The 22,891-nt window shown below is 38.7% G+C and overlaps 1 protein-coding gene across 1 annotated transcript in view; it reads right to left on the minus strand.

Moving 5' to 3' along the window:
* The window catches only part of morc3a (MORC family CW-type zinc finger 3a), a 50,687-nt gene that overhangs the window by 4,501 nt on the left and 23,295 nt on the right, over positions 1–22,891 (minus strand). Inside the window, exons 12-13 of the mRNA XM_061971180.1 lie at positions 22,747–22,821; positions 22,602–22,641 (exon numbers count right to left, since the gene is read on the minus strand). Of these exons, the coding sequence (XP_061827164.1) occupies positions 22,602–22,641; positions 22,747–22,821 (115 nt within the window). The remainder of the gene's footprint in view (positions 1–22,601; positions 22,642–22,746; positions 22,822–22,891) is intronic.

Raw genomic sequence — 22,891 nt, forward strand, 5'->3', positions numbered from 1 at the left:
AAATAATTAAAGCAATAAAATGTATTTTAGCGTCCAGAAGAAGCCAGACGCTCTTTTTTAGCTTTTATTTCCAATTTTATGCTAACAACGGGTCCAACCCCAACAAGTATTTCCTCTGTGCACACACATCTGTCTTCATGTTTTACTCCAAGACAGGCAACAACACTTTCTCATTGTGTCCATGGGAAAAACGATCATCATAACACACTAACAATGCCCACATTAAAAGTACCAGTGGAGTGGAAAAACAAGTTTATTGTATATGCTTAATTGCGTTTCATTGTATCCATTAAACCATATCCACTTGTATTTACAATCCGCAAAGTATGTGAAAATAACGTCTATACATTGCAAAATGCCACAAAGTCAGTCATTTTGAATATTCCGCTGCGAACGTTTTCGGTAATTTCCGTAGATTGACGTCACTGGAGTAACACTTCTGCACTCTGCTCATTGTATCAGAATAGTCATACTGGAAATACACAAAAATTAGAGAGCGATGTGCTGTCTATCATTCACAATCCTTATATAAAACATGAACACGTGTTTTTTTATGCATTCTAAGTCGTAAATAAATAAATGCATAAATAGTCTGTCAATGAGGACTCTCTATTCTGCCCACAAAACCCTCTAAATAACCATACAAAACCTGCCAACCATACTCTATATACATATCGCGACCTGAATATTGACCAAATATTAGAGATGTTGTTATTATAAGCGCTAACGGCGGATTGATAACTCACAGCTCAGCAGCCCTCTGCTCCTTTACTGTGAACTGGCCGCAATGTCTTGCTGCTCCCGCATCATCGCGTCTCTGCTCATCAAAGTTATTTTAAATGATAAATCATGCCTCATCTGGATATTTAGCCATTACCGTAATCTAGAAGATGTTAATCTGTGACAGTCAATTCATACCCGGAGATGGAGACAAACACACACAATCGCAGACAGTGTCTACAGGGAGACTTTTCTTTGTTAACCATTCGTGTGCATCATGATTAATTCTTCATATAAACGAGAAGATATGGACATCCTATCTGTCGTTATCAATGCAAGAGCAGACATTGTACAGTAAGCTATCTTTGTATTATGTTTGTAGTTTTTATTTTTTGTTTAACACTTAGCAAAACTGCTACAAGATGCTTAGTGTTTCACTAAAGCTGGATCTGTTTAGCACAGCTTCTAAAACTTGAAACTCATCCTCCTTTTATTCAGGATCAACAATACATGTTTATGGATCATAGTTTTCCCAAAGTAATCGTTGTTGGCTCTCACAAAGTCTGCATGATTTGCATTGTTGTTGGTGATGAAAGGATCTGTGATTCCTACTTCTATGTCACACGAGGACGTGTCTGGCTAGCTAATTATCTCTTAAAATAGTTTGGGAATCTCTGTGAGATTGATACCATTTTCATCATATCTATTTACCGTATTTTCCGCACTATAAGGCGCACCGGATTATTAGCCGCACCTTCAATGAATGGCATATTTCATAACTTTGTCCACCAATAAACCGCCCCGGACTATAAGCCGCGCCTACGCTGCGCTAAAGGGAATGTCAAAAAAACAGTCAGATAGGTCAGTCAAACTTTAATAATATATTAAAAACCAGCGTTCTAACAACTCTGTTCACTCCCAAAATGTACGCAAATGTGCAATCACAAACAAAGTAAAATTCAAAATAGTGCAGAGCAATAGCAACATAATGTTGCTCGAACGTTAATGTCACAACACACAAAATAAACATAGCGCTCACTTTCTGAAGTTATTCTTCATTCGTAAATCCTTCGTCTTCGGTGTCCGAAGTGAAAAGTTGGGCAAATTTACGATCCACTGGCAGATGTTGGCGTCGTCTGGCGCTGCCTCCTCGTCTTAGTGAAGGTGTGTTCGCCTTCTGTCATCCATTGTTCCCACGCAGTTAGCAGTCTAGCTTCGAATGCCCTGTTGACACCAATATCTAGCGGCTGGAGGTCTTTTGTCAATCCACCCGGAATGACGGCGAGTATTGAATTAAGCGCGTAAGCGTGTCTCTCAATGTGCTGTTATGAGCTAGCAAATATAACAACTACACTACCCAGCATGCAACGATAGTTACGAGCATGCGCGGTAGCCCTGAGAAGCGTTGTATGCTGGCAATGTGGTTATGAGCACGCTGTGAGTAAACGTTGAGAACTCAGTTAACACGCCTCGTCTGCATTATTTATAATTAGACAGACAACACACTTAATAGGAGCCATTTTGGGGTCTTTACATAAACACACAAATGGAAATGAAACGTCACATATCCCAGCATGCACCGCGCGCTTCTTCGTCATCCACTGTTCCCACGCAGTTAGCAGTCTAGCTTCGAATGCCCTGTTGACACCAATATCTAGCGGCTGGAGGTCTTTTGTCAATCCACCCGGAATGACGGCGAGTATTGAATTAAGCGCGTAAGCGTGTCTCTCAATGTGCTGTTATGAGCTAGCAAATATAACAACTACACTACCCAGCATGCAACGATAGTTACGAGCATGCGCGGTAGCCCTGAGAAGCGTTGTATGCTGGCAATGTGGTTATGAGCACGCTGTGAGTAAACGTTGAGAACTCAGTTAACACGCCTCGTCTGCATTATTTATAATTAGACAGACAACACACTTAATAGGAGCCATTTTGGGGTCTTTACATAAACACACAAATGGAAATGAAACGTCACATATCCCAGCATGCACCGCGCGCTTCTTCTACGGGGAAAAAAGATGGCGGCTGTTTACCGTAGTTGCGAGACCTAAACTTTATGAAAATGAATCTTAATATTTATCCATATATAAAGCGCACCGGGTTATAAGGCGCACTGTCAGCTTTTGAGAAAATTTGTGGTTTTTAGGTGCGCCTTATAGTGCGGAAAATACGGTACTCGCAACATTTGGAAGTCTTTCGGTGTCATACATCAAATATATATGATTATAGCTTCAATATAGACTTGTTTTTCCGCTCTGCTGATACTTTAACATCAGCAGGTAGTTACAGTATGAATGGATATAGTTTATTATTTGCGCACTATTGACTAGTGATGCATTGAAAATTTGGCCCGGAACAAGGACAGCGCTGCCGAAACTCAACGTTGTGAGGACGTAAGCCATACGCACAAGGTTGTCTGGATCGGAGGCAGCATGTCCGTACTGTGGACATACTTTAATGCAGTGGTTCTCAAATGGGGGTATGCGTACCTCTGGGGGTACTTGAAGGTATGCCAAGGGGTACGTGAGATTTTTTTTTAATATTCTAAAAATAGCAACAATTCAAAAATATTTTATAAATATAAATAAAAACCTATCTTTTTTTCCAAATTGTTCAAGAAAAACCACTACAAATGAGCAATATTTTGCACTGTTATACAATTTAATAAATCAGAAACTGATGACATATTGCTGTATGTTACTTTTTTATCTCTTTTTTTCAACCAAAAATGCTTTGCTCTGATTAGGGCGTACCTGAATTTAAAAAAATTCACAGGGGGTACATCACTGAAAAAAGGTTGAGAACCACTGCTTTAATGTATCCGCGATATACAATTATCTGCGATCTTCAAAATTTAAGATGACATTGACGGCTTTTCATGGGAGGAAGGCTCCCAGCAGCATGAAGCAAGTGTGACAACGGGCTTGCTGCACCTCAAGTCGCTTTTCGTCGCGGACTTGAAACGACAGAAGTAAACAATCTCTAAACACATGAACATTCTACAATAACACAATAAATAAATTCTAGATTTGTTGCCAGTACTTTTTTGATAAATAGAGAGTAAGAGGATTGGAGAAATCTTTCGGGGGGAAAAATCTCAACAAAGTACATTGTATAATAAGCAGCAACAATTAAAAATGGAGCAAAACGATATGTAAGAAAAATACATGTTAATACTATAATTAATAACAGATTTGTTTTAAATTTATGTATACACATTTATGCCTTTTTAAAGAAAATATATGCATCTTAGAAAATAATGTGATTACGGCATATTGACCAAGCCACTATGCCACAAGTATTTTGTCAATCTAGGGGAAACCCTGGCATGCCTGTAAATTGAAATGCATTTGCTGTTTTATGTCAAATGTGTCCTGTTAAAATCTAATTTGTTTAACATTTGTTTAAGTTTAAAACGATTGTGTAGCTATTTTTGTTAGCCTGTCAATGGGGTCGCTGATTGTATTTTAGCATCCAACTAGCTGCCCAGGGGTCCCTACCCAATCGGAGGCCCCCCGATTTTGATAGCGGAATGCAATGATTGGTGTTCATACTTTTAAATCACAGACAGCTCAGCTTCGTGTAGCAACTGTATACTCTCTCGCTTGGCTGCGTTGGTTTTTCCTACTGCCTTGAGCAGGGTGCAAACCCAGGCTGCTGGTGTGAGACGAGCGTGCTTACTACTGAACTAAAAGCACAGGCAATCTCCCAGATCACGCTGACGTAAACTAAATTATTTTATAAATGGATGATATTTTTACTATGTTGCTGTTTGGTTTAGTAACATGGTTTGGGGGGGGACGACACACACCCTCAGTCCCCTTAGGTCATTGTTAATTATACAAATTATACAATAAAGCATTTTTCTGTGGGAAACACTGGGCAGCCTACAGCGACAACTGTTAGTGCCATTGATTTTTTTGACTCGGCTAATTCGGGACCGTTCTGTAAAATTGTTCTGCTTTGTTAAAAATAGCTACCAGTTGCTGGTCCTGTTAAAATAACTGTGATGAAAAGGAATATGTAGGCTACCATTATCTGAGAGAATTAACTCCCTTACGTTGTAATTGTCTACATGCTTTGCTTTCTGTCCGTTAATATACAATGTTAACTTTCTTATTCTGCACGTGTCTACATGTTTACTGATCAGAAAACACAATAAAAGAAATGATTTCAAATAATTACTTACGTGTGACAAAGCCTACACGAAGACCCTCTATACAAAGTAGTTAATTTTGATTTGAATTTATTTTTAAAACTTTAGCGGTGATGCGCATGCTCACCATCATTAACTACTAGGCCACCTACTCAGTTGCCTAGTAGTTAGAGTGTCCGCCCTGAGATTGGGAGGTCATGAGTTCAAACCCCGGCCGAGTCATAACAAAGACTGTAAAAATGGGACCCATTACCTCCCTGCTTGGCACTCAGCATCAAGGGATGGAATTGGGGGTTAAATCATCAAAAATGATTCCCGGGCGCGGCCACAGCTGCTGCCAACTGCTCCCCTCACCTCCCAGGGGGTGATCAAGGGTGATGGGTCAAATGGAGAGAATAATTTCGCCACACCTAGTGTGTGTGTGACAATCATTGGTACTTTAACTTTAAGCTCTCTATGACAAACCAGCTCACTAGTAGGCCATGTCCACATGAACACAGATACTTAATAAACGCATACTTATCTCTGCGTTTAGGCCTCTTGTCCACGCGCAGACGCATACTTTTGTCTGTAAAAACGCAGACTTTTGCAAACGCTGGCCAAAGTGTAGAGATCCAAAACTCTCCGCTTAGCGTATGCGTGTACACGGCACAAACGTAGACTTGTGGTGACATCACGGTTGTGCACGGTCATTTCCAAACTCAACAACACTGCCATGCTGCCTTTAAACACACTGTAAGAGGACATAATGTATATTTGAACGTAAACATGCAGCTATTTTCAGTCAACATTAATAAAAAGACACATCAAAATGGGCTATGAGACACTCCCGCCGGCGCAAATGACAGTCAGCTGTTTTGGATATGATCGCTGTCGAACTACCACCTGATGGGACAATTTTGACAAGCAACACTTTTTGCTGTGTGTCATAAGAAAGGTGCAACATTATTTTATGTTTTTAGTCCTTATTTAACGACAAATCATGAAGTTAACTTACGTGTCTTGCGTCTATTTTTGTAGATGAAGCGGAGCGCGAATGTGCAACTAAAAAAAAATATTGCGTTCTACTTGTAGTGTGTACTGATGTTAAACACAATATACCCTTAATTACAGATGTACTATATCGCTATATCCATGATTAAATGCTTTATAATTCCACAAGAGTTTTGCAGCGGTATACGCACGTCCGTGCACTTTATCTAGGCACTTAAACATGCAAAAGGGTTTCGTTAGTGCGTGCAGATTTTATAAATAATGTAGACTTCATTGCACATGTAAGAATAATTTCGCCACACCTAGTGTGTGTGTGACAATCATTGGTACTTTAACTTTAACTTTAATACATCACCATGTTATAATTCTATGAGTGTTGGGTTTCAGCAGCACAGGTGTGAATTCACTCTTTAATAATGTTCCCAGGATTCTGTGTGTACGTGCAGACAGGTTTTAAAGATAATGTACATGTCATTGTACGTCTAAAGTCGATCAAAATAAACATAATAGGAGGTGTAATGTCACCAAGTCAGATATTGCTGCTTTTTTCAGGCTTCTGTTTGGACAAAATGTGCATGACAGCAGGTATATGCGTTTGTGTGTAGAGAGACACTTTTGGAACTACACTTGTGTGGATGGACATCGTTTTAACCCCAAATGTGTGTTGTTGAAACCCTCCGTGTTCGTGTGGACATGGCCTTGTTCTGCACGGGTCTACATGTTTACTGATCAGAAAACACAATAAAAAATATTTAAATAATTACTTACGTGTGACAAAGCCTACGCGAAGTAACTCTACACAAAGTAGTTAATTTAGATTTGCATTTGTTTCGAGGAAAACTTTAGCGGTGGTGCGCATGCTCACTGTGATTGGGAAGCTCTCACTAAGAACGCCAGCCAACTTCCATGTGCACGTGGTTGTTTATCATGGGATTTCGCCATCATGGAAAGTATTTTCATCGACATCGAAAATGTGATCCGGTGACACGTTGTGTTCAGTTACCTGTTCTTCGACGTACTTAAGGACACGGTCCACTTTCGACGCCTTTGTCCGTTCTTTGATTCGACCAGAGAGCCGGTTGCGTCGCATGAAGCGGTTACACCAAGAAGGCCCGCCTGAAAAGGCGCTTATATTAATCTCTTTGGCCACGACCAAGGCGTGGAGACCTAACTGCGCCAAAGTCAGGCTTCTCCCGGCAGCGCGTTGCTCAAGCACCCATTCTAAGAGTATTTTCTCCAGCTCCGGCCATCGCGGCTTATTACCGCGATTAGCTTTCCTCGTTCCTTTCATTGCAGCGAGCATATCCTTTTGTTTTCGCCAGTTCCTGATAATTCTCTCATTCACTCCACCAAACTTTCTGCCTGCCGCTCGGTTGCCGTTTATGACTGCATATTGCACTACCTCCAATTTGAAAGCAGCGCAATAAGATTTTCTTTTGGCAGACATTTTGTTTTTGTTCGGTCTTCTCAGTTCTTTTTCTTGGTGTTTTACGGCGGATCGCATCCACCTAAATGGTGCATTACAGCGAGGATCTGTCCCGGATGTTGCTCTTCTTCTGGTTACTAAACGGGTTGCAGCCATGACAAAAAAGGTGAACACCGCCATCTACTGCTGGATGCTGACCACTCATAAGTAGAGATGTCCGATAATATCGGGCTGCCGATATCGCCGCCGAAAAATGCTTTAAAAATGTCATATCGGAAATTATCGGTATCGTTATTATCGGTATCGGTTTTTAAAAGTAAAATATATGACGTTTTTAAACGGCGCTGTGTACACGGACGTAGGGAGAGGCGCACCGTAACACAACATAAACACAACAGAACAAATACCCAGAATCCCTTGTAGTACTAACTCTTCCGGGACGCTACAATATAATTTAATCCCACTTCTGTATATATCGGTATCGGTTGATATCGGTATCGGTAATTAAGAGTGGGACAATATCGGAATATCGGTTAAAAAAAAGCCATTATCGGACATCTCTACTCATGAATCATGAAAAAAGGGCAGATATTAACTGACATCTTGTGGCGGTTGCGGTGTTTCCCAGACATTCGTATATATCTAACTTAACTTTCTCATGTAGGGTGCGTGTATGTCTTGGCCATCCATTTTTTTCTTTGGATTAGGAAAATAATTTAATATCCCTTAATGTCCCTTTTGGAAAAGACTTTTCTCTGCTTTTTGGTTTGATAATGAAAAACAAAACACATCGTTATCCATTATCCAAAAGTATTAATATGTTTATTAACACAACGTGTGGAAAACTATTCTCTTTATTCCACGTTCAATGCATAGACATTAGGGCTGTGAATCTTTGGGTGTCCCATGATTCGATTCAATATCGATTCTTGGGGTCACGATTCGATTCAAAATCGATTTTTTTTTTCAATTCAACACGATTCTCGATTCAAAAACGATTTCTTCCCGATTCAAAACGATTGAATATACCCCAGTCTGCTGACATGCAAGCAGAGTAGTAGATTTTTGTAAAAAGCTTTTATAATTCTAAGGACAATGTTTTATCAACTGATTGCAATAATGTAAATTTGTTTTAACTATTAAATGAACCAGAAATATGACTTATTTTATCTTTGTGAAAATATTGGACACAGTGTGTTGTCAAGCTTATAATATGTGATGCAAGTGAAAGCCACTGTGACACTATTCTTTTTTTAATTTTTATAAATGTCTAATGATAATGTAAATGAGGGATTTTTAATCACTGCTATGTTGAAATTGTAACCAATATTGATACTGTTGTTGATAATATTAATTTTTGTTTCACTACTTTTGGTTTGTTCTGTGTTGTGTTTGTGTCTCCTCTCAATTGCTCTGTTTATTGCAGTTCTGAGTGTTGCTGGGTCGGGTTTGGTTTTGAAATTGGATTGCATTGTTATGGTATTGCTGTGTATTGTTTTGTTGGATTGATTAATTAAAAAAAATGAATAAATAAATAAATTTAAATAAATCGATTTAAAAAAAATGAGAATCGATTCTGAATCGCATAACGTGAGAATCGAATTCGAATTTGAATCAATTTTTTCCCACACCCCTCATAGACATGTAGGTAAATTGCACTCGCGCGGTGTCTCTTTTTGAAATGACTGGGAACAATAGATGACGACAAAGAAGAACTGTGTCGTCAAAACAAGTTTGTCTCTGTGAAGAGTTGCCTTCTGCCTTTAGTGTTCACAGACATTAAAAGTGACACATTTCTTTGGTTCTATACTGAGCAGGTAACCTGGTCAGTGTACGTCGCCCTTTTTCTTCTGTTGTTCTTCCGGGTCACTAACAGACGAGGATACTGAAAAGAGACACTGCACATGTGCAATCTACCCATATGTCCGAACCCTGTTGGGGAATTGAGATATTGTTTTCCATATGTTTTAATTTCAATTTTCAAACTGATTAACAAACCTGGATAATGGATAGCGTTCCATTTTTTTATTTTTATTATCAAAACAAAAAAGGGGGAAAACAAATTATTGTGTTAAATTACTTTTCTATTCCAAACGAAAAATGGATGGCCGCGACATGCATGGCCTGCGTAGTAGCAACTTCCTTGTTCATTTACAGAGTCCGTCGACTTTTTTCACTTTATCAAACTGCGCATGCAAGTGGCCCCGAGGCCACATTGGGGCCCGTGCGTGTTTATACTGGGTTCTAAAAAAGATCACATTTTACTTGTAAACTAAACCCTCTGCTTGAAAAAATACAGATTAAAAAAAAAATTATTTGGTATACTTTGACCTGCAGTGTAAACAGTCTCGGTTTCCTCAGTCTCTTCCACTCCAACATGAGCTGGTACTCAGCAGAACCTTACATTCACAATTGGAGCAAGCTTTGTTGTATTTCCATCAGTAAGGGGCCTGAACTACTAAAGGTTTGCATGTGTTAAAACATGTGCAAACTTGAAATGTGATGAGTTTGCCAAATATTAAAATGAGCTGGGTTTTTTTTTAACGAAAGAAACTGCTGTTCTAAATGTGTCCACTGGATGTCACAAAAGCCATTCTGTTAGGCAAGCAAACGGTTTATACCGGGGCCAAGCAAGAGGTACACAGAAAAGGGTGACTGTGGCTCCTCCTCCTCGACCCACATGAAACTTAAAACCTGCAGTTTTATGTCTTCTGCTTCGAACACATCGTCATTTGGCACCCTCGTTGCCCCAAAATGTCTCTGTCAAAAACGGGAAAAGTGAACTTAACCCTCTTGAATAGTTTTTACCTCCGTTTCTTACGGTTTGTTGAGTTAGCACTGGATTGATACGTGGACATGACAAAGTAGGTATTTGATACCTAGAAGAGTTTACATGTGTTTTTTTTTGTTCAACATTGAAGGAATGACAAGAGAAAAATAATGGCAGTCGCGCAAACTATTTACACTTTTGAGCCCAATTTTAACAGTTTCTTAAATTTTAGACCAGGGGTGTCAAACATACGGCCCACGGGCCGGATCAGGCCCGCAAACAGGTTTTTCCGGCCCGCGTGATGAGTTTGCTAGGTATAAAAATGAGCTGCTTTTTTTTTTGTAACGAAATAAACTCCTGTTCCTAATGTGTCCACTGGATGTCACAATAGCAATTCTGTTAGGCATGCAAACGGTTTGTACCGGGGCCAAGCAAGAGGTACACAGTAAAAGGTGACATAAACCTGCCGTTTTATGTCTTTTGCTTCGAACACATCGTTATTTGGCACCCTCATTGCCCCAAAATGGCTCTGTCAAACACAAGAAAAGTTAAATTAACCCTTTTGAATAGTTTTTACCTCCGTTTCTTGCGGTTTGTGAGTTAGCACTAGATTGATACGCGGACCTGACAAAGGAGGTATTTGATACCTCGAAGAGTTTACATGTGTTTTTTGTTCAATCCCAGAAGAACTGTGACTTAAAAGTTTAATCCTGGCTTTGTAGACACACTGAGACCAAGTCTAAGCTCATTTATTTTTGAAGCTGCACCAATTTCCTCAGAATTTTCAACAAACTTGGAAGTGTTTTGTCCAGAGGATTATTTGTGATTTGTACATTTTCAGAATGTGCTTGTTCTATTTTTGGCCATGGTAAAACAAAGAAAACAACTTGGAGTTGTCTTTATTTTTAAGTTATCATGCTATGATTTTACAGTTCCGTAAAGCAGTGTTTTTCAACCACTGTGCCATGGAAAATTATGCAACTTCACCTAATTGGTCCAAAAAATATTATTTGTAAATCAATAGTTATAATGTGCAAATAATGTGCCGTTATCTAGTGTCTGTGCTGTATAGAGCTTGGCAGGGTAACCATGTAATACTCCATATCAGTAGGTGGCAGTGGGTAGTTCATTGCTTTGTAGAAGTCGGAACACGTCGAGGATGGTTTGTCGTGATCCTAATATGCAGAGCACAGCGGGAGACAGCGTGCAGGTAAAAAGGTATGCTACGCTTAAACCAAAAATTAACAAAAAGGCAAGTCCCGCTAGGAAAACGCACTCATAGCAATGCAAAACTGAACTGGCTACAAAGTAAACAAAAACAGAATGCTGGACGACAGCAAAGACTTACAGTGTGTGTCCGTACATGACATGACAATCAACAATGTCCCCACAAAGGATAGCGTCCGCACAACTGAAATTGTCTTGTTTGCCAATACAAAGCAGGTCAGGCAATAGCACTCAAAGGAAGGCATGTAGTTGCTACAGAAAAACACCAACAAAACAGGAAGAGCCACCAAAATAACAGCGCAAGACAGGAACTAAAGCACTACACACAGGAAAACAACAACAAACTCAAAAAAAAAAAGGGCAACCTGGTGGAGTTTCATACGTTTCAACTTTTGGTGTGCCTCCGTATTTTTTCAATGAAAAAAATGTGCCTTGGCTCAGAAAAGGTTGAAAAACACTGCCGTAAAGCATTGAAGATGGCCATCATTTCGGCTGAATAAACAGATCATTTGATCTGCTAATATTTTTGCCATACGATAATTAATTATTGTTCTATATGCTACTAACCTTGCCTTCACTTCTAAATTTTAATCGTTTTTTTAACATTCCTTATGGACGTCACGTGGTGCATTTGACAGCTACCTGCTCTTCGACGAACTCAAGGAAATGGTCCACGTCGGACGCCTTTGTCCTTACTCTGCGAACATCAGAGAGCTGGTTGCGTCGCATGAAGCGGGTACACCAAGAAGGCCCGCCTGCAAAGTCGTTGATATTAATCTCTTTGGCCACGACCAAGGCGTGGAGACGTAACTGCGCCAATGTCAAGTTTGTCCCGGCAGCGCGTTGTTCAAGCACCCACTCGATGAGTCTTTTCTCCAGCTCTGGCCATCGCGGCTTCAGCCCGCGATTAGCTTTCTTCGTTTCTTTCATGGCAGCGAGCATATCCTTTGATTTTCGCCAGTTCCTGACCATTCCCTCGCTCACTCCAAACATTCTTCCTGCTGCTCGATTACCGTATACGACAGCATATTTGACTATTTCCAGTTTGTAAGCCGCACAATAAGATTTCCTTTTGGCAGACATTTTGTTTGTGTTGGGTCTTCGAAGTTCTTCTTCTTCGTGTGCTACGGCGTTGGGCATCCGGCTTAATGGTGCATTACTGCCACCTTCTGCCCCGGATGTGGCCTTACTTCTTATTTTGATTGTAGTCATGACATAAAAGGTGCAGTGTTTTTCAACCGTTTTTGAGCCAAGGCACATTTTTTTCATTGAAAAAATCCAGGGGGACACCAACCCATCCTTGTCGCCATTGTTGTGTGCCAAATTTGTCACTTATTAGTTCATCTATTAGCAATCTAAGCCTAATAATACACCGAAAGAAAGCTTATTGTCTTTTTCTGCCTTTTGATCCTGCTCTTACTTTTTCCACTTCCGGGTGTCCAACACACAACACATGTCATCATATCCGGTGTCCCCCGCCCTTAAGTCCCCCTTACAATGGTTCCGGTATTGTCCTGTGACCCGAGTAAACAACACATGACAGACACCACCAGCAGAAAATGTTAAAAACTAAACTCATTAACCTCTATTGACAATATAGTTTGTTATTATTATTTTTTTTATAGTTTATTATTCTTCGGTCAATCGTCAACAAAATAAACAAACAGTTGTACATTCATAGATTGAAAATGAAAATGTTGCAGACCGAAAGGTTTTAGGCTGAAGTTGAACACTTATTGCGCCTAACCCTATAAACAATGTCAAGTATAAGATGACCTTCCGAAAATTATGAAATGTCTTTTGTACAACATATTATAAATACACATTATACACAACATAAACACAGTTAAATTATATACACAGTAAAGGCATGTGAAATATCCTTGTACACGTGTTAAACCTTTGTACCAATTTATATACTATATACAAACAATTATACTTCCATTATTATTTATATCCCACATTTAGTATTTTAATTAACATTTATCATAGTATTAACTACTGTGTTGATTCAAGAGTGATATATTTTTTTCAAGACATTGGTCTTAAAGTGTTTTTTAAATGTGTGAATGGAACTGAAACATTTTAAGGAATCATCCAAGCTGTTCCACAGTTGAACCCCCCTGACAGAAACACATCTACTTTTTAAGCTCGTTCTTATCTTAGCTTTCTGGAAGACAGCTGAACCTCTGAGGTCATAGGGATTCTCTCTGGGTTTAAACCTCTCCTGTAGACACCGAGGCAGCATGTGGTTATGAGCTTTGTACGTCACAATAGCAGTGTTGAGGTCAACAAGATTGAGCAGTTTTAATGTTTTTAATTTAATAAACAGAGCATTGGTATGGTCATGATAATCTGCATAATTTACAATTCTAATCGCTTTCTTTTGAAGTAAGAATATAGAGTTGATGTTTGTTTTGTAATTGTTACATCAGATTTCAACACAATAATTAAGATAAGGGAGTACGAAAGAATTATATAACATGATAAGAGCCTTTTGATTTACGGAGTTTTTGATTTTATGTAACATAGCAATATTTTTTGCCATCTTTGTCTTAAGTATATTTATGTACAGTTTCCAATTTAATTTATCATCTATATAGATTCCCACAAATGTTGTTGAATACACCCTTTCTATCTCCATATCATCAATTCTGAAATGACCCTGTATGTTATATTTCCTATTTCCAAAAATTATATATTTTGTTTTATTTAGGTTGATTGACAGTTTATTGGCATCAAACCATTGCTTTAGTATGTGGAGTTCACTCTCTACAGTCTCTAAGAGTTGGCCAAGGTCTTGCCCAGAACAGTACAGACTTGTATCGTCAGCAAAGAGAATACAATTGAGTTTTTTAAAGATTTTGCAGATATCATTAATATACAATAAAAACAATTTTGGTCCCAGTACAGAACCTTGGGGTAATCCATGTGTTATAATCTTTTTATCTGAATCTACATTGTCCATATGCACATACTGTTCTCTGCCACCAAGATAACTTTTCAACCAATCATGAGCAAGACCTCTAAAACCATACCTCTGCATTTTGTTTAAAAGTAATATAAAGTCGTTCTCATCAAATACCTGACGCAATTGTTCCGATATGACTTCAAACCACAACCATCATTACCGTAATTCTCTTGTCTCAAAGTAGGCTTACAAAGCAGCCACCTACTGGTACGGAAGAGTATTACACGGTTACTCTGCTGATCTCCACATTGTTTGCGGATTATAATTATTGAAAGGGACAAGCGGTAAAAAATGGATGGATGGATGGATGGATGTTTTGAAAAAAATATTTTTCCAACCATTAGGTGAAATTGCATAATTTCCCACGGCACACCAAACAATATCTCATGGTACACAGTGGTTGAAAAACACTGAACTACTGCATTGGAGTATGTTGCATGGGCTTCTATGGCTGTATCTCCTTTCCATTACAGTAAATATTTTAACATGAATTACTACTAGTAATAAACTTTTACATTCTATACATACATCTGTTTGATATATACTTATTAACACCAGTGTTTTATTTAACCCTGTGGGATTAAACCGTAATCTCGTTACCTCTTATTTTCTGTTCTACCTCTTCACCGCTTGTGCATTGATGGATTTCTACACACTAAAATATTTCCTTCCACAACGATCATTATCCCACCTAGTTTTTCCATCCTTCTTATTATTATTATTATAATTTACAATTGCCTTTACTTCCCCTTTTTTCTGACGATACATTCATATTTTAAGCCCTCTTGTTTGCTTTGTTGACAATACGGTTTCCTCATTTTCTTCCACCCCAACATGAGCTGGATATCAGTAGAACCTTACTTCTATTTTTAGCATTCGCAATCGGAAGAAACTGTGTTGTATGTCCATCACTAAATTTTCTCGGCTTGATTTAATGCTTTTGATACTATGCAGAGCTGCAAGAGAATCTTCACAGCACGAAAACAATACCGCCCGAGTCATAAACCTTTTCAACATAAAAAAAACACAGTAATCATTGTTTCCTTCACTTCGAAAGTTTTCTCTATTACGTTACTTACTTTCACGACAGCGTCCATTCCAAAAAACACACTGATATGTTGCCAGTAATCCCGATGAGAAAAGCTCTATCGTGTATATAATGTATATCATTTATATCGCCTATTGTTTATATTGCACAACCCAAATGTCGTCCTCGGTCTTCTCTATCCCAGTGGTCCCCAACCACCGGGGCGCGGCCCGGTACCGGTCCGTGGATCGATTGGTACCGGGCTGCACAAGAAATTAAAAAAAAATAAAATATATATATATATATATACACACACACACACACCGGTATATATATATATATATATATATATATATATATATATATATATATATTTTTTTTTTTTTTTTTTTTTTTTAATTTTGATAGCGGAATGCAATGATTGGTGTTCATACTTGTAAATCACAGACAGCTCAGCTTCGTGTAGCAACTGTATACGCTCTCGCTTGGCTGCGTTGGTTTTTCCTACTGCCCTGAGCAGGGTGCAAACCCAGGCTGCTGGTGTGAGACGAGCGTGCTTACTACTGAACTAAAAGCACAGGCAATCTCCCAGATCACGCTGACGTAAACTAAATTATTTTATAAATGGATGATATTTTTACTATGTTGCTGTTTGGTTTAGTAACATGGTTGGGGGGGGGGACGACACACACCCTCAGTCCCCTTAGGTCATTGTTAATTATACAAATTATACAATTAAGCATTTTTCTGTGGGAAACACTGGGCAGCCTACAGCGACAACTGTTAGTGCCATTGATTTTTTTGACTCGGCTAATTCGGGACCGTTCTGTAAAATTGTTCTGCTTTGTTAAAAATAGCTACCAGTTGCTGGTCCTGTTAAAATAACTGTGATGAAAAGGAAAATGTAGGCTACCATTATCTGAGAGAATTAACTCCCTTACGTTGTAATTGTCTACATGCTTTGCTTTCTGTCCGTTAATATACAATGTTAACTTTCTTATTCTGCACGTGTCTACATGTTTACTGATCAGAAAACACAATAAAAGAAATGATTTCAAATAATTACTTACGTGTGACAAAGCCTACACGAAGACCCGCTATACAAAGTAGTTAATTTTGATTTGAATTTATTTTTAAAACTTTAGCGGTGATGCGCATGCTCACCATCATTAACTACCGGTACTAGGCCACCTACTCAGTTGCCTAGTAGTTAGAGTGTCCGCCCTGAGATTGGGAGGTCATGAGTTCAAACCTCGGCCGAGTCATAACAAAGACTGTAAAAATGGGACCCATTACCTCCCTGCTTGGCACTCAGCATCAAGGGATGGAATTGGGGGTTAAATCATCAAAAATGATTCCCGGGCGCGGCCACAGCTGCTGCCAACTGCTCCCCTCACCTCCCAGGGGGTGATCAAGGGTGATGGGTCAAATGGAGAGAATAATTTCGCCACACCTAGTGTGTGTGTGACAATCATTGGTACTTTAACTTTAAGCTCTCTATGACAAACCAGCTCACTAGTAGGCCATGTCCACATGAACACAGATACTTAATAAACGCATACTTATCTCTGCGTTTAGGCCTCTTGTCCACGCGCAGACGCATACTTTTGTCTGTAAAAACGCAGACTTTTGCAAACGCTGGCCAAAGTGTAGAGATCCAAAACTCTCCGCTTAGCGTATGCGTGTACACGGCACAAACGTAGACTTGTGGTGACATCACGGTTGTGCACGGTCATTTCCAAACTCAACAACACTGCCATGCTGCCTTTAAACACACTGTAAGAGGACATAATGTATGTTTGAACGTAAACATGCAGCTATTTTCAGTCAACATTAATAAAAAGACACATCAAAATGGGCTATGAGACACTCCCGCCGGCGCAAATGACAGTCAGCTGTTTTGGATATGATCGCTGTCGAACTACCACCTGATGGGACAATTTTGACAAGCAACACTTTTTGCTGTGTGTCATAAGAAAGGTGCAACATTATTTTATGTTTTTAGTCCTTATTTAACGACAAATCATGAAGTTAACTTACGTGTCTTGCGTCTATTTTTGTAGATGAAGCGGAGCGCGATTGTGCAACTAAAAAAAAAAATAGCGTTCTACTTGTAGTGTGTACTGATGTTAAACACAATATACCCTTAATTACAGATGTACTATATCGCTATATCCATGATTAAATGCTTTATAATTCCACAAGAGTTTTGCAGCGGTATACGCACGTCCGTGCACTTTATCTAGGCACTTAAACATGCAAAAGGGTTTCGTTAGTGCGTGCAGATTTTATAAATAATGTAGACTTCATTGCACATGTAAGAATAATTTCGCCACACCTAGTGTGTGTGTGACAATCATTGGTACTTTAACTTTAACTTTAACACATCACCATGTTATAATTCTATGAGTGTTGGGTTTCAGCAGCACAGGTGTGAATTCACTCTTTAATAATGTTCCCAGGATTCTGTGTGTACGTGCAGGCAGGTTTTAAAGATAATGTACATGTCATTGTACGTCTAAAGTCGATCAAAATAAACATAATAGGAGGTGTAATGTCACCAAGTCAGATATTGCTGCTTTTTTCAGGCTTCTGTTTGAACAAAATGTGCATGACAGCAGGTATATGCGTTTGTGTGTAGACAGACACTTTTGGAACTACACTTGTGTGGATGGACATCGTTTTAACCCCAAATGTGTGTTGTTGAAACCCTCCGTGTTCGTGTGGACATGGCCTTGTTCTGCACGGGTCTACATGTTTACTGATCAGAAAACACAATAAAAAATATTCAAATAATTACTTACGTGTGACAAAGCCTACGCGAAGTAACTCTACACAAAGTAGTTAATTTAGATTTGAATTTGTTTCGAGGAAAACTTTAGCGGTGGTGCGCATGCTCACTGTGATTGGGAAGCTCTCACTAAGAACGCCTGCCAACTTCCATGTGCACGTGGTTGTTTATCATGGGATTTCGCCATCATGGAAAGTATTTTCATCGACATCGAAAATGTGATCCGGTGACACGTTGTGTTCAGTTACCTGTTCTTCGACGTACTTAAGGACACGGTCCACTTTCGACGCCTTTGTCCGTTCTTTGATTCGACCAGAGAGCCGGTTGCGTCGCATGAAGCGGTTACACCAAGAAAGCCCGCCTGTAAAGGCGCTTATATTAATCTCTTTGGCCACGACCAAGGCGTGGAGACCTAACTGCGCCAAAGTCAGGCTTCTCCCGGCAGCGCGTTGCTCAAGCACCCATTCTAAGAGTCTTTTCTCCAGCTCCGGCCATCGCGGCTTCTGACCGCGATTAGCTTTCATCGTTCCTTTCATTGCAGCGAGCATATCCTTTGATTTTCGCCAGTTCCTGACCATTCCCTCGCTCACTCCAAACATTCTTCCTGCTGCTCGATTACCGTATACGACAGCATATTTGACTATTTCCAGTTTGTAAGCCGCACAATAAGATTTCCTTTTGGCAGACATTTTGTTTGTGTTGGGTCTTCGAAGTTCTTCTTCTTCGTGTGCTACGGCGTTGGGCATCCGGCTTAATGGTGCATTACTGCCACCTTCTGCCCCGGATGTGGCCTTACTTCTTATTTTGATTGTAGTCATGACATAAAAGGTGCAGTGTTTTTCAACCGTTTTTGAGCCAAGGCACATTTTTTTCATTGAAAAAATCCAGCCGGACACCAACCCATCCTTGTCGCCATTGTTGTGTGCCAAATTTGTCACTTATTAGTTCATCTATTAGCAATCTAAGCCTAATAATACACCGAAAGAAAGCTTATTGTCTTTTTCTGCCTTTTGATCCTGCTCTTACTTTTTCCACTTCCGGGTGTCCAACACACAACACATGTCATCATATCCGGTGTCCCCCGCCCTTAAGTCCCCCTTACAATGGTTCCGGTATTGTCCTGTGACCCGAGTAAACAACACATGACAGACACCACCAGCAGAAAATGTTAAAAACTAAACTCATTAACCTCTATTGACAATATAGTTTGTTATTATTATTTTTTTTATAGTTTATTATTCTTCGGTCAATCGTCAACAAAATAAACAAACAGTTGTACATTCATAGATTGAAAATGAAAATGTTGCAGACCGAAAGGTTTTAGGCTGAAGTTGAACACTTATTGCACCTAACCCTATAAACAATGTCAAGTATAAGATGACCTTCCGAAAATTATGAAATGTCTTTTGTACAACATATTATAAATACACATTATACACAACATAAACACAGTTAAATTATATACACAGTAAAGGCATGTGAAATATCCTTGTACACGTGTTAAACCTTTGTACCAATTTATATACTATATACAAACAATTATACTTCCATTATTATTTATATCCCACATTTAGTATTTTAATTAACATTTATCATAGTATTAACTACTGTGTTGATTCAAGAGTGATATATTTTTTTCAAGACATTGGTCTTAAAGTGTTTTTTAAATGTGTGAATGGAACTGAAACATTTTAAGGAATCATCCAAGCTGTTCCACAGTTGAACCCCCCTGACAGAAACACATCTACTTTTTAAGCTCGTTCTTATCTTAGCTTTCTGGAAGACAGCTGAACCTCTGAGGTCATAGGGATTCTCTCTGGGTTTAAACCTCTCCTGTAGACACCGAGGCAGCATGTGGTTATGAGCTTTGTACGTCACAATAGCAGTGTTGAGGTCAACAAGATTGAGCAGTTTTAATGTTTTTAATTTAATAAACAGAGCATTGGTATGGTCATGATAATCTGCATAATTTACAATTCTAATCGCTTTCTTTTGAAGTAAGAATATAGAGTTGATGTTTGTTTTGTAATTGTTACATCAGATTTCAACACAATAATTAAGATAAGGGAGTACGAAAGAATTATATAACATGATAAGAGCCTTTTGATTTACGGAGTTTTTGATTTTATGTAACATAGCAATATTTTTTCCATCTTTGTCTTAAGTATATTTATGTACAGTTTCCAATTTAATTTATCATCTATATAGATTCCCACAAATGTTGTTGAATACACCCTTTCTATCTCCATATCATCAATTCTGAAATGACCCTGTATGTTATATTTCCTATTTCCAAAAATTATATATTTTGTTTTATTTAGGTTGATTGACAGTTTATTGGCATCAAACCATTGCTTTAGTATGTGGAGTTCACTCTCTACAGTCTCTAAGAGTTGGCCAAGGTCTTGCCCAGAACAGTACAGACTTGTATCGTCAGCAAAGAGAATACAATCGAGTTTTTTAAAGATTTTGCAGATATCATTAATATACAATAAAAACAATTTTGGTCCCAGTACAGAACCTTGGGGTACTCCATGTGTTATAATCTTTTTATCTGAATCTACATTGTCCATATGCACATACTGTTCTCTGCCACCAAGATAACTTTTCAACCAATCATGAGCAAGACCTCTAAAACCATACCTCTGCATTTTGTTTAAAAGTAATATAAAGTCGTTCTCATCAAATACCTGACGCAATTGTTCCGATATGACTTCAAACCACAACCAAACCAAACAAAATACGGTAAATTTTTCTGCAATTGGGTGCATTTCTACACTATATTTTACCTTTACATTTATTCTCATCTACCAACCCATTTTGGCTGTCTTTTTGACACTTACATGTCCCATGTAATGAACCAAAACATTTTTTGTTTTTCTTAGTAGATAATTTACTAACAAAATTATAATGGAAAATGTTATGTAAAATTCTATTACATGCATGCAAAGAACTCAGAAAACATTTCCCATTTGGCAACTCTATCCTCTAGCCGCGGCCCCTCTGGTAATATACTTCCGGTGTTGTGACCTCTGTTTACATCCGTCACGTCAAAGATATAACTTATCTGTGGCTACTAATAAATACTCTAGAACAGGGGTGTCAAACGTACGGCCCGTGGGCCAGATCAGGCCTGCGAACAGGTTTTATCCGGCCCGCGGGATGAGTTTGCTAAGTATAAAAATGAGCCAAAATTTTTGAATGAAAGAAACTGCTGTTCTAAATGTGTCCACTAGATGTCGCAATAGCAATTATTTGTAACTGTAGATTATGCTACATATGTGAGATAGGCTCCAGCGCCCCCCGCGACCCCAAAAGGGAATAAGCGGTAGAAAATGGATGGATGGATGTGAAAAAAAATAAACCACATGATGTTAGTGCACAAGTCGAGGAAAATTATAAAACTACATAAATAACATCCTGTAATTTGATTTTGATATTATTTTTTTATCTTGATGGATTGAAAATTAACACCACTGAGTTAGTTGGCTGATGGATATTAGCACATAATTTAATCAGAAAGTATAAATGATGACAAATACAATTCTATTAATCGCAACATGTACGTGTAAAAAAACAACAACAACTACAACATCATACATTTTTAAACAAGGAAAACAATCTGACGTTTATTTTTAAGTTATCGTGCCGTGATTTTACCAGACCGGCCCACTAGGGAGTAGATTTTTTTCCATGTGGCCCCCGATCTAAAAGTTTGACACCCCTGCTTTAGAACTGCAACTGGTTCAGAACTAACAATGTTCGGATTGTAATCATCCAAATATGATTAGCAGCGAAGTAGAAAGCCGTCAACGTTGTGGCTCTGGGAGTGAACGCAGGCGACAACAAGCAAGCTAGCTAGATGATGTTAACGATGCTAACGAGCAAGCTTTACAAACAATCAGTGAGCAACTCAGTGCGGCATTCAGGCAAGACGAACGGCAAGTACCTGCGGCTGAGGCGAGAGTTCAACAAATTTTGTTTGGATCCTATTTTTATTTTATATTGTAGTGGGTTTACATAATTCACTCATATAACTTTTGTTATTGTTCGAGCGTTACGGTCGGACTGGTTCCTTATGGGACACATTTCCGGTGTTCGTTTTTGCCCTAAGAAGCCACAGATGTATAAATACTTCTCAAAGTCGGAATGCTGTTAAAACAATTTTCTCAATCTTTTGACACTCCTCCTTCCACTCCCGTCCTTACAAGCTATAATATTTCATTAAAAAAACGCGGAAGTGACGTTTTGACACGAAAATTCATGTAAATAAAAGAGGATTTCCGCATTTTCGGGGACATTTCAAGTGCCTGTAACTTGTTCTCTCTAATTTATTTGTGTAACTAACTGAAGGTATTTTAAACTATATATTTTACTCATTGGATCATATTAGTCAGCTTGCATGATGTTAAATTACATATTTTGACAAATAAGTCGCACCGGAGTATAAGCCAGAGGATCTGTCAAACTATGAAAAAAGTGTGACTTATAGCCTGAAAAATACGGTACATTCTTACCATAGATTTTCTTGTTAGCTTCATCTTGTCTTCCCTCTCTCTGTAAGATACAAAACACAACATTAGTGGGCAGAAATTATACTCGTTACCAGTTTACAAGTTTCGTGCCACCAATAAACCATTAAAAATGTAGGAGTCATCCTACTTTTGTTTGTAGGTTTTTCGATATGATGGCTGGTCATCATCTGAGTCCTCAGGTTCCTCCATAACCTCGCAGCTCCTGGTAAAGATAAAACATGTGATGAGATCATGGGAGAAATTAATGACTGGAATCTAACTGTAAATTTTGG

This window comes from Nerophis lumbriciformis, linkage group LG13, assembly GCF_033978685.3.
Source record: "Nerophis lumbriciformis linkage group LG13, RoL_Nlum_v2.1, whole genome shotgun sequence".
NCBI lineage: Eukaryota > Metazoa > Chordata > Actinopteri > Syngnathiformes > Syngnathidae > Nerophis > Nerophis lumbriciformis.